This window comes from Symphodus melops (genome assembly GCF_947650265.1).
Source record: "Symphodus melops genome assembly, chromosome: 6".
NCBI classification, from domain to species: Eukaryota; Metazoa; Chordata; class Actinopteri; order Labriformes; family Labridae; genus Symphodus; species Symphodus melops.
Window position 1 is genome coordinate 14184071 of NC_136696.1, and position 11924 is coordinate 14195994.

At 39.2% G+C, this 11924-nt stretch overlaps 1 protein-coding gene and 1 long non-coding RNA gene across 2 annotated transcripts; both read left to right on the forward strand.

Moving 5' to 3' along the window:
- Window positions 1–850: 850 nt before the first annotated feature.
- LOC306824805 lies at window positions 851–3750 on the forward strand. The gene is made up of 4 exons (XR_013779181.1): window positions 851–1049; window positions 1130–1188; window positions 1263–3399; window positions 3680–3750. It is a non-coding gene; the product is annotated as an uncharacterized lncRNA (long non-coding RNA).
- A 2022-nt stretch (window positions 3751–5772) lies between these two features.
- armc10 (armadillo repeat containing 10) lies at window positions 5773–11629 on the forward strand. The gene is made up of 6 exons (XM_079346320.1): window positions 5773–6418; window positions 7757–7902; window positions 8024–8158; window positions 8265–8441; window positions 9654–9725; window positions 9915–11629. Exons 1-6 carry the CDS (start codon window positions 6160–6162, stop codon window positions 10164–10166), a joined length of 1041 nt encoding a protein of 346 aa, XP_079202446.1. The 5' UTR covers window positions 5773–6159; the 3' UTR covers window positions 10167–11629.
- The last annotated feature ends 295 nt before the right edge of the window (window positions 11630–11924 follow it).

Genomic DNA, 11924 nt, shown 5'->3' on the forward strand with positions numbered 1-11924 from the left:
CAGGGGAACATTTTCCTTTCAGTTTGAATCATTTCTCAAACAGACTGCTTGTTTTCTCTGGACTACAGAGACACAGCTCACACAAATAATAAAATCCCACGAGTTAAGCCAAAATCCTCATGATGTGTGTTACGGTCTGAATAATTATGATTAATCACCTACCAGCCTGTTTCTTCTTGTGCTGTTTTACCCAGTTTGACCATTTTGTGAGTGCAGCCTGCTGACGTTTCCTCACGTCACACTCCTTTGTCAGGTCCATCTTCTGATCCAGCTCTATGGTGTCTCTCTTACTCAGCTGGTGAACCTCTTCCAGTTCATCATTAATTCAGTGCACCGGTTTGAAAGCAGGCTGTGAGAAAGCTGCATTAATTAATCAGGACAGAATTGAGTTACATTGAAATCAATCATTTTACATTGTGCTTTTTCTAATGAGGATCTAAACTGAAGCATGATTGGACCCTCATATCAAATGAAGATGATTGCAATATCACAAGTGCAAGGATAGCTGTGAAATACGATATCTTCATGAACTCAGCAGTGTGTAAACATTCACGACTTTCTTTCACATTTTGGTCAAATATCTGTTAAGCGTTTCATCAAAGTCGTTCTCGTTTCTATTAGTTGAATTTTAAATATTTTTACAGATCCATTTGTAAGGCTTAACAATATTGTTTAAAAGTATTAGAATAGTATATGGACTTTATGTCATCCAATGCAAAAGCTTCACCAAGGCCCATTTCTTCCACATTTGGACTTCCTGGATTCATTTGTTTACCATTAAAGCCTCACTCTGCAGCAGTTTGAACAAAAGCTCCACTAGTGATTGTCTAATTAGGTGAGCACCATCTGTTTTCAATTACCTCATTAAAGTCAGTGTAAGGAGAATCTGTTGTACCTTTCCCTTTGTGCACTTTTCTTTTTCCTTCCTTGCTCTCAAACATTGTGAAGAAAGAAAGGACGGAGCATGACTGGTTGTTGTCTGGGTTGGTAGTAGATTTAAACAACAGACTGTCCAGACAGACGTCTCACAGAATGAATCTCAGATTTGGGTAATGAAAATACAATGTTCTTTGACTAAATTAAGAGTTTGTTTGCCTGTACTGTTTTTACTGACTTATTGTTTGCTCAGGGCTCCTTGGCTCTACAAGGTGTTTTTCTGGACCAGCATTTGTTTCCTTACTCAAACAGGTAAGCGTTGGGTATTCTTAGTTCTTTCTTGTAGTTCATAAAGAATATACATAACCTGTTTATTCCCCTGACAGGTTACAGTTTTGAACAGGACTTTGTTCTCAATGATGATGCATTCAGTAGTCATGCAGGTGTGTTTGAGCCCCAAACCTCAAACCAGTTGAACTCTGGAGCTTCTTTAAATGAGAACAATGACTCGACTGGTCATATTAATGAGGTGCTGTCAAGTCAAGTCCACCATGGTGACAATGAGAATACCCGCTCTATCAACTTCAGTGAAGAGATTGTACAAAGCACTACTCCCTCTTTGCAGAATTATAACACTGAAAATCCAGATCCTGGACACCCATTTGGCCTTTTATTAAAGGAGCACACACAGCAGAAGAATGTGGAGGGTGTCAGTTTCCCAACCATGAGACATTTTAAACAGTTTGTACACAGAATGAAAAGCTCCTTCCTCAAACCTGGAATTGACTTTGGTAGACACTTTCAAACAGCACAAGACGTCATTAAAAACCATTTGGCTTCAAATGCTGCAAATACAGATGGGAAGCCTCAGACAGGAGGATTTAACTCAACAACAGAAGACAAAGCTCATGAAGAGGCTGATGAAAATGAAGCCTGGAATAACAACAGAAATACAGAGTTTGAAGATGATGATGTGAGTCCAAAGAACCAAATGCCAAGTAAAAGCCTATCTGTCCCCGACTCTTCTGCAAGTTTGAATACGCACAGGGCTTCTGATAACCAGGGACTGGGCGTAGATGCTGCTCACCATCAACTCTATCGGTCAGCCACACCGAAAGTTCTAAATAATGAATTATCTGACAATAGTGGAGATACTAATAAAGGTGCCTTTGATTTACAAAATAATGATTTTCATTCAACAAGCCCTCAGCTCTTTAAACAAATTCCTTCTGCTTCATTCTTTGGAGAAGATTTCTCTTCTGCCCCCTCCCTGGATTTAAACTACTTTAACAACAAGATGACAAACGTAATGCCTCAAACCCCTGAGAACTACATCCAAACAACAGATTATTCACCTCACAGTAAAGACCATTTAGCAGGTCATCAAAAACAACGTCTTGGCTTTAAATTTAAAGATTTCCAAAGTGAGGAACCAGGCAGATGGACTGCAGTTAATTTACTTTCTACACAAAAGCCCCGATCTCTGAATTCCTATGGCAAAAGTGTATATGTCAGAGCACCAAGAGGTCAGCTGCACATCCCAGATTATGTTCCAAAACAAAGGGAAATCCCAGCTCCAAAGTTTCCAGCATATCTACCAACTGCTGTCCAGCAATCAAACCATGTAAAGTACAACCCTCCCGTCCACCATCCTGTATCTGTTGGATCTATTTCTTCTAGTTCAGAAAACCCTTCATCACGGAGTACAAGTCGCCATGTGGGTGTTCAAACAAGCAGCCCACATATTAAAATGAAATCTTCAGGCGCTTTATACAATGGCTATCTCAAAGAGCAGAGAGCCAGTGTTACTCATCCTTCCGTCCACCCTTCACAGGTGAAAGATGAAAAGTCGTCAAACCCCTATCAGCAGAATCTAATCTCCACCGTTCAGGAATCAAAACAAATAGCCGAAGATGCCCTGTTTCCCTCTTCTGATGGCTTTGAATCCAACCAGAGCGACGTTTCATCTCAATTTGGAGTTGGTTATGAAACCTTCAACTCCCCTAGTTCTGCGCCAGCCTTTTTAAGATTTATAGGCAATGAAGTCAAGAGGAAGGACTTGGATCTCAAAAATACATTTTCTGAAAAAAATGATCAGAGGTTTGGTTCCATTAGACCCCTGGACCTTTTTTCTGCTGGCCGTCTGCAGACCTTCATACAACCAACCAAAGATTGGAGGCGTCCAGCTAATGTTAACAGAGAACCTGGTAACACAGCCTACCAACATCCTAAACCCCCGTCTGCAACCGGAGTCTCTGCTTCTACATTAAATGGTCTGTTATGGAGGAAAAAGGAACACACTAAAAGGCTTCCTCAGATGGGCCTCATGTCCCCACCATCTGCACACATGTACGTTGTAAAATCCAAAAACGGCTACGTAAGGGGCAAAGTGTCTCTATCAAAGACTCATTATGACTCTTACCAGCTGAATGAGAGCAGGTACAAAGATGGAAACGATGGCAACTTTAATACAAAAACACTGCAAGCCAAGAACTGAAGAACCCTGAATACACTATTAAAAAGGTATGTATAAAATGTTTAAAACATAATGTATTGCTACCGTATGTGTAAGAGGACAAAATTAAATGACACATTTGCACAAATGAAAGGTCATCAAGAAACCATTTACATTTCTGTTGCTGATCTGTGCCTCAGCATTTAGCTTGATTGTGACCGTAGGAAAAAAATGTACTTTTAAAGAAGACGTTCATTTTGGGTGATTGTTTATGACACTAGTATTTATGTTTTGAACGTTAAACTAAAACATGAGGTTAAAAATGTGTACATCTTTTGTTTCCAATAGGATCTGCTGCTTTCCTCATTTCTGGAGTCACCACAACTCTGAGATAAGGCATTAAATATTTTTTAAAAGTATGTGTCCTGTCTCAATTATTCCATATGGTAAAAGGTTGTCAATTTCTATTACCAAGTATAGTCAATGCAAACACTGATGGCAGTGACATGCTGACATGCTCATTAAGAAACTATTTTATTTATCATACTGTCATGTGTTCATCATGCATGCACTGCTCCAGACTGACCTGAGCATACTGTTAACAGTCAAACAACAATCCAAACAAATAAAATGTCATAATGTCGAGCTCAATTTAAAATTAATAATCGATGCAAAGAGGTTCGTCTTACGTAAAGATTTAACATTTTTAATGGATTCAGTCGTTTTGATGTTAACAGGGAGACTATTCTACAGATTTGGAGCCGCCAAGATAAAGACCATGCCACGTCTGGTTGTAGGCATGCATCTGAGAACACCCAAGAGCTTTTGTGTTGACTGCAGTGCTCTGACTGGCGCATGTTGTTGCAGCAGCCCAGACAAATAAGATGATGCCAACCCACATGTTCAGAGAGAGTGAGTCATAAGTCACAAGTCAGTGGTTGTTGAAGCGCAGAGTTCTGTTTTCATTCTAAAAGTAATGCATGCTAAATGTACTTATGAATACTCTTAAATGTGACTTAAATTGACGTAAAATATTTATCAAAATATAAGTTGATAGAGGCCATGTTATCTTCTCATTCTAAAATATAGGCTGATAAGAATAAGTGATGCTACAAGAGTAAACCTGCAGTTCCAATATCCCTTGGTGTACAGTTAATCAGTCAATATACAATAACAAACCCAAAGTGGTAATATGTTGAACAGTTTCCAATTAATCTTTTGTTATTTTTTAATAAACAAGCTCACATTGACATATTTCAGAATCACTAATGGAAGTTGATGACAAATTAGACTTTTCTACAAAGTTTTTAAATCTTGGCTCCTTGGCATTTACATCTCCACAATGGTCAGTCTTTAAACAAAAACTTGAGAAAGAGAGCCATCATGTGTTCGTCTTGAGGCAAGACAAAAACAGTCTCCTACCATTCTGAAGAGTGTCGTATGATTGTGCAAGTTGGAAGGAAACTAGTATTTTGTATGTGGCTTGTTCAAGCAGCAAATGTGTCTTGTTTGTGTAGTATTCAAAAATGAATGCTGTAACAAATGTTAGTGAAAAAGGTCAAAATATGCAAACATGGTGGTTACAAGCTGGAAGGAACACTGTTACGGTCTACTTCATTTACACAAACCCTGGTGACAACCAACTAAAACAAGCTGCTCAGGAGGGTAATTTTACCTACCACCTTTTGTGATTAGTTCAGGTCACCAATCTGTCAGTCTAGACGTGGGTTTGCTGTAAAATTGATACACAAATTAATACATCTACAGCATACATTCAAAGCAGAAGTAGGCTTTAGGTGGCAACCGAGACAGGCATCGTCTGTTTAGTGCAGCAGTCGGAAGTAGTTTTGTTAGTGGTGTCAAATTTAAAGAATTGTGTGGGGTTTTTCCATGGCTCGAGCTAAAACATAAAAGGTCTGCATGGGTTGTGTGTAAATATGAGGACAACAGTTATATCATGGGGCCTGGTGATGCCCAGTTACAAGTCAAATAGGCAAACAATAAATGCATAAACTATCTTGGGTACTTACACATTTTATAGTAATAGAAATGTTTGAAGTATTAATTTACTGAAAGATGATATTGTATGTAAAGCTTCAGTGCAATCACCCAGGTTTTTTTTTTGTTATTTTTATCACATCTCTACCTGTGGTGTTACCAGGTAGGCCTACTTCAGTTATTTTTCTGTCATATAGCTAAGATGGAAAATTTTGTCTAAGCTTATTAGTTAAAAAAAAGTTTGTAGTTTATGTTTGTATAATTATACAAAATACGTTATTGATTCATGTATGATGACCTAGATGGACCATGCATACTCATTAAACAATGAGCGGAATATAATTTAAATTAGGTCAAATATGCAATGAACAGGTGTTGTTAAAGGCAGAAAACCTTGTGGAGCTGTGATATCTATTAGGCTATATTTGTAATTCTAATCTTCTCTGTTGTTTTTTTTTTGTGTGTGTGTGTACTTGTAATGTATTGTTTTGTGTTGTGTTTGCGCTGTAGTCTCACTTTTATTATGTCTCGGTGTTATGGTTGCATATGTGAGAAGGTTATTTTTGAGTTACTTGTTTTCGGTCCCAACCTGGCAACACGAGCAGCCCGGAACAACGGAGCACAACATTGTTGACAACTGTGGCTTGTCGGCAAACTTCTCCAGTTTCCAGAACAATGAGTTGGCTTAAATCGTTTTGGTCGGGCTTTGTAGTGGTATCCATTGGCTGTCTTCCCTGCTAGTTTACTGAGACACCAGGTCAGCTAGCTGTCGTGTTAACAGATTGGATTAAGTGTTAGCTAGCTAGCAGAGTTTAGCTTATTGCAGCAGCATGGGCGATGGGAGTGTTGCTCCCAGGGTCGGCAATATGAAGGCGTTGCTTGGACTAGTTGCCGGAGCTGGAGCGTCCTATGGCATTTACAAACTCATCAGCGAGATAAGCATTAAGAGGAACAAGAAAAGTGTTCCCAGTGAGAGTCCCAGTGTCTGGAGCAGTTCTCCCAGTAAAGTGACCCCTCAGCCGGGCAGCCTGCTGGACAAAGTGTCCGGACTGGACGTGGTCTGTCCCCGACCTGCGGATCTTACATCAGGTAAGAATACGAGAGCTCATATAGCCTCACAATGAGTGCTATCAGTACTTACCTTATGTCAAACTATGATTCATCAAAACTACCTGGATAATACTTTTAACTAAATACTTTAATTAGATAATAGGCAGCCTTTAGTCATATCCTCACATGTGCTCATCGATTACAAAGCATGGAGAGCTTTAACAAACAGGGTTGTCAAACTACATGGATGTTTTTTTCTTTTTCCACCTGCATGTGGGAGGATAAATTTCCTTTCTATTAGAGGCGATGAAAAGCAGATTTGGACCTCCGTGCCCTCTTCTCCTCTGGACAGGGTTTCTCTCATTAAGATAAACTTCCTTCCCAGAATACTCTACCTACTGCTGCATATAGTTTTATTTATTATTAAACAAGATCATTTCGTTGCTTGAGGGCTGGCAGTTCTTTTATTTTGGAGTAAGAGGGAGCCCAGAGTAAAACTGGCAAAGCTGCAGCTGTCAGTCTCAGATGGGGGTTTAGAGACTGTACCAGAGCAGCTGTGTGTTATTACAGACTGGTTCAAACGTGATTCCTCTTTGATTTGTCTTGATATTAAAGCCACTCAATCCAGGTGGATACTGCGGTATTAAGTGTTTGTGACTAACCTTCAGTCACTTCAGGTCTTCTGTTTTAATTCTACGACCTTATGACAGTCAAAGTCACACTCGGTTTACATCTCCTCATATTCCTGTCCTGGATAACACAGGCCTCGTGTTTTAATCTGGGTTTTAAATTATGGTTTAGCCAGAGATAACAAAGGTGGGGGAATGATTTACTGGTCACACTTGTCTTGTAAGTACAGCAGCAATGTGCCTTACATATTTCCAAATATCCACATGTAGAAAATGTCTTTAAGGGACTCTAAGGAACGCACTATTGTATTTTACACGGCCCTTAATCTGAATCCCTCCTTAACCTCTCAGGCTGCTAAGCAACCTTGAAGCAGATTGACGATGCAATGCAGGAAGTATGGATCAAGGCCGCATGCAGAGACTAGTAATTGAATCTAACTAATGTATGAGCTGTTATTTTTCTCCTTGCTTATACTTTACTGAAAAACTGTAATAAACATATTTTTTAAAAAAAGCCTTATGAAAACTTGTTTCAATGCTGTGGCAACAAAAATAGAAGTCCGAGGCACCCATTGTCAAGAACTTCCTCTTTTTAAATGAGAGAAAAATTGCAAACAAACTCCTGCACATTGTTTACATTGTATAAATACTTTGACAACATGTTGGTACCGACAGTTACAAACAATACAACCCCTCCAGTGCAAACACAATATGTCATTTTGGTTGAACTACTTATCCTGTTACACAGGCGATATCATCCACCAGTCACCTGACAACCTGGACCCACAGCACCTGAAGATGCTGCTGTCATGTCTTCAGACCAGCACCAAGCCATCGGACAGATGCCGCATCCTCGTCACGTTAGGAAATGCTGCTGCCTTCACTGTGAATCAGGTACAGTAAAAAAGTGAAAACATGCCTTGCCAGCTGTTCTAAAATAGTAAACATTTAAATAAAAAGTTGTCTGTTAGATTGTTGATTGTTATACTTTTCCTTTCTTTCATTATCAATCTAGAATCTCATCCGAGAGTATGAAGGGATTCACATCGTGGCCGGCTTCCTGTCTGACTCTGCTGCAGAGGTTAGAGTGCAGACTCTGAATGCTTTAAATAATCTGTGTATGAACATTCAGAACCAGGAACAAATAAAGGTATGCTATTTACACCTTACTGCAAAAAACGTGCTATAATTGGTTGAGTTTGATGTTTGGTTTGAACCTCATGTCAGACAGATTTAACATGAACCGTTTCTTATAGGTTTATGTGCCACAAGTGCTCGAGCTGATTGAAATGTCCCCAGTGAATTCTGACCTTCAGCTCGGAGCTCTCAGGCTGATGACGAACCTTTCAGTCACAGAAAAACATCAACATCTGCTGAAGGACTCGATTACACTTTTACTGTCTCTTGTTGTTGTTAGCAATGAGGCATTACAGGTTGGTATTCTCTTAATCTGTTTGATAATTTTCTGTATTTATCTGTAATCATTTCAAATCCACAAACGACAATATTCAGAAAGTCACCAGACTTTATTCAGTTTTATTTTTAAAGGATTGAGTCTCATGACTGAAGGCAAAAGGTTTCCCCACAGGTGAATTTATCGAAGCAGGAAGATTTTGTGATTCTGTGCTGCTTATGACAGTAAATAGGAAGATCTGTAATCCAGTTCTTCATCGTAAAAATGAACGTTTCAGATTTCTACAACAAAATTCTTCCTCGATGAAATGACATAAGCAGTGCCTTTCAGACTGTTGAAAATCTAAAACTTAAATCTTTCTGTCCAGATTTATCATTGTGAATATCTGCAATATGTGCCCATGAAAAAAAATTGTTGTTATTAGTCATAATAATTAATTCATTTCAGTTATCCAAAATGAAAATGTAGTCTAAATAGCTATTATGTCATTTTGAAAATCCTAAATAATAGTTATAACTACTAACGTTGGACTGTAGTTTCAAAAGTTCTTTTTTTTTTTAAGAATAACTCCAGTGCAGATATCGTAAATGCTCATTCTGGATAAGAAGAACAAGGTTGCAGATATCTTCATTTGAAATCCCGACACATGAAGGGCAAAAGAGAATTTGTACTGGAAGAAAAGATCCTGTGGGTTTCTGATATTACAATTGTGGATAGCAAAACGTTTATTTTGAATAGCTTTAATTACACTTCTTTCTAGTGAGGACGCTGTTGTTATTAGGGTCAGTGTTATTATGGATATCCAAAATTATTAGTGATAGGAATGTGTTTGCTTTAAACATTAAAACTTAGGAGCTCTATGTGTCGTTTCTTTGGCCAACTCCAACTCGACCCATGATGTCTCCAAAAAGACAAACAAAAAGGCTTCAGCTCAGCTTTACTCTATACACTGTAGTCTTCACTGATGTGCTAATATGGAGGGAAGTGAGGAGAAAATGCTGAGCCGAGGTATTATTTTGATGATAGAAATGATAAAAACTAGTTTTACGGTTAGTTTCTTAACTGAAATTCAGATTGTGACACCAGTTATCTGGATTGGGATGATTTTAAACATTTTAAAAGCTATGTCACAGCTTAGAGCAGCACAGATGTGAACTCTGTGTGACTAAATACGATTTTTGATTTCATTTGAATTGAATTAAATTATGCACTTTTAACATTTGTGTTTCAGATTCAGGCTTTAAAAGTTCTTGTGAATCTGTCATCTAATCCAGATATGATGGATGACATTGTTCAAGCTCAGGTAAGAAGAAGGGATGACATCATCCTCATGTCAATTCATCCTGCAGGTTTAGTCGCATGTTTCCATAAATTACACAACAAGTTCGGTTACCGTTCTGTCTTAAGAGGCTGCTTGTTTTCCAACTGGAGTGGCAGAGGTCCAAGCTTCGTTGTTTGTCCTCATGTTGATGCTTTTCTTTTTTGAATCCAGGCACCGGCCTCTGTCGTGCTGCTGTTTGATGCTCGGACAGCCTTTGCCGTGCTTCTACGACTGCTGACGTTTGCAGGAAACTTAAAGGCCTGGAGGCCCTCTGTCCAGGTGGCTGATGAACTGAGGCGGAAGCAGGATTGCCTCTTCAGGGTCATGTTAGACGAGTCCTCCCAGCTCCACAGCAGACTGGTCCAGCTCCTCTCGCACCCTGACGGGGAGATTCAAGCCCAGGTGGCTCGCATCTTAACATAAAGCTCCAACTCTGCACTCGAAAACAATGCACAGCTTTAGTTTTCTCGCATTACCCTGCCAAAGCCACCATCCTGTCACTTTCATTGTACTTTTCAATCTGTTGACATTAATGTTGAGAGAGAAAAGGCTGCTTGGAGGCCTGTTGATATTTAGTTTACACTCCCATAATCTCCAAGTGTTACCGAGATCAACATTGTTGCCACACATAACTAACTTATTTATCCCACCTCACTAGACACTCTTCCCTGATTTCCAGTTTCTTACACTACGATTACATTACAACTGATGATAAATTAATTTGTGGAGGCAGGGAGAAGCCACCGAGGGTGTGAAAAGGCTGCCTCTACAAGTTTTTCTGTCTGCCAGCAAAAGGTCGTCTTCTCATTGCCCAAGACTATTGTCCTTAAAAGCTCCACAGTGTCCTTCCTTTTGACAACTTGACCTGCTTTTCTGAAGATCTATTCCAGGTAAAAATTTCTTAACCCAAACCCACTGCCAAACATTTTGTAAGAGAATGTGTCTGATTGACCTGTGTGGCACGAGCAAAACCGCTGTGGAGTTCAGAGAGACATGTCTCTTCATCAGACGGAGAGATGAAGAGACGCACACCTTAGCAGGCCTTGGAGACCCGATTGAATGGATGTACTGCAGATTTAATGACCATTGGACATGTTGGATTTCAAGATCATGCTCTTCAAGCGATTTGAATATGAAGATATTTTATACATTTAGTTGATGTGAGAACCAGTGTCATAACTTAAGAACAGTCAGAGTGATTTTATGAATACGGGATAGACTGTCACTCACCTGCAAGGAAGGGAGAAGTAGCAGGAAGACCTTGTAGTTAAAACACTGCATCCCCCATACTGAGGAGATCCAGGTCAAGCTGGGGTGTCTCACTCTAAGGTGCACAGTTAATGCTCATACCAGACATGTTTTTTTTCCTCTTAGTTGTGGAATGCTTCATGTATTGTGAAGGTATTCAGCTTGACCTTAAAAGGAAGATGGTTATTCCTATGACTGTTTTAATTATTTTCATGCATAAAGTGGCCATTGACTTACACCAGTGATTGAATGTTAAATGAAAGCCTTAGTGTATAAAGTCCTGCCCTGACTGAAACAAGACAGGCTGTGATTGACAGACGTCATCTCGCTGAAGGAATGGAGCAAACCTCTTTGCATGGAAAATGTGATTCTATGTGTGAGTTTTGATGCAAAGATTATTTAAAGCATGAGCCAGTCCAGGTCTGAAAAAATGCTGCGCATTTGTATGTTAAGACACTGACTTTATTAAAGCAAAATCCCAAATGTCTCTCAGGCAACATGGTTTACCAGAACAGATACAGCAGGAAGGCTGATTTACTTGTGATCTAGATTATTTTATTTATTTAAGCAAGTCAGTCGGCATTTTGACTACAAAGAGAAATATGTTTGTCTGATTCAATAAAAACACAAAAAAAGTTTTTGGAGAATCACGTCTTCATTGCCTGTGTGGATTTAAATATATTTCACTCCGAACACTGATTTTCTTACTCCCTTGGCTGGGAGTGCCTTTACTTTTCTTTCATATGATTGTGTTAATATGTAGGGGTGGGAATCACATGAACCGTGACGATCGAAGGGTTTTTTACCTTTGCTCATTATCGTTCACGTGAACTTTTTCTTAATCTCAAGTCATGAGTTTGAACTCTCCTGTTTGAATCCTGTACTGCAAACTTAAAGTGTGGAAACAGTTCACAGAGGACATCATCAACCAAA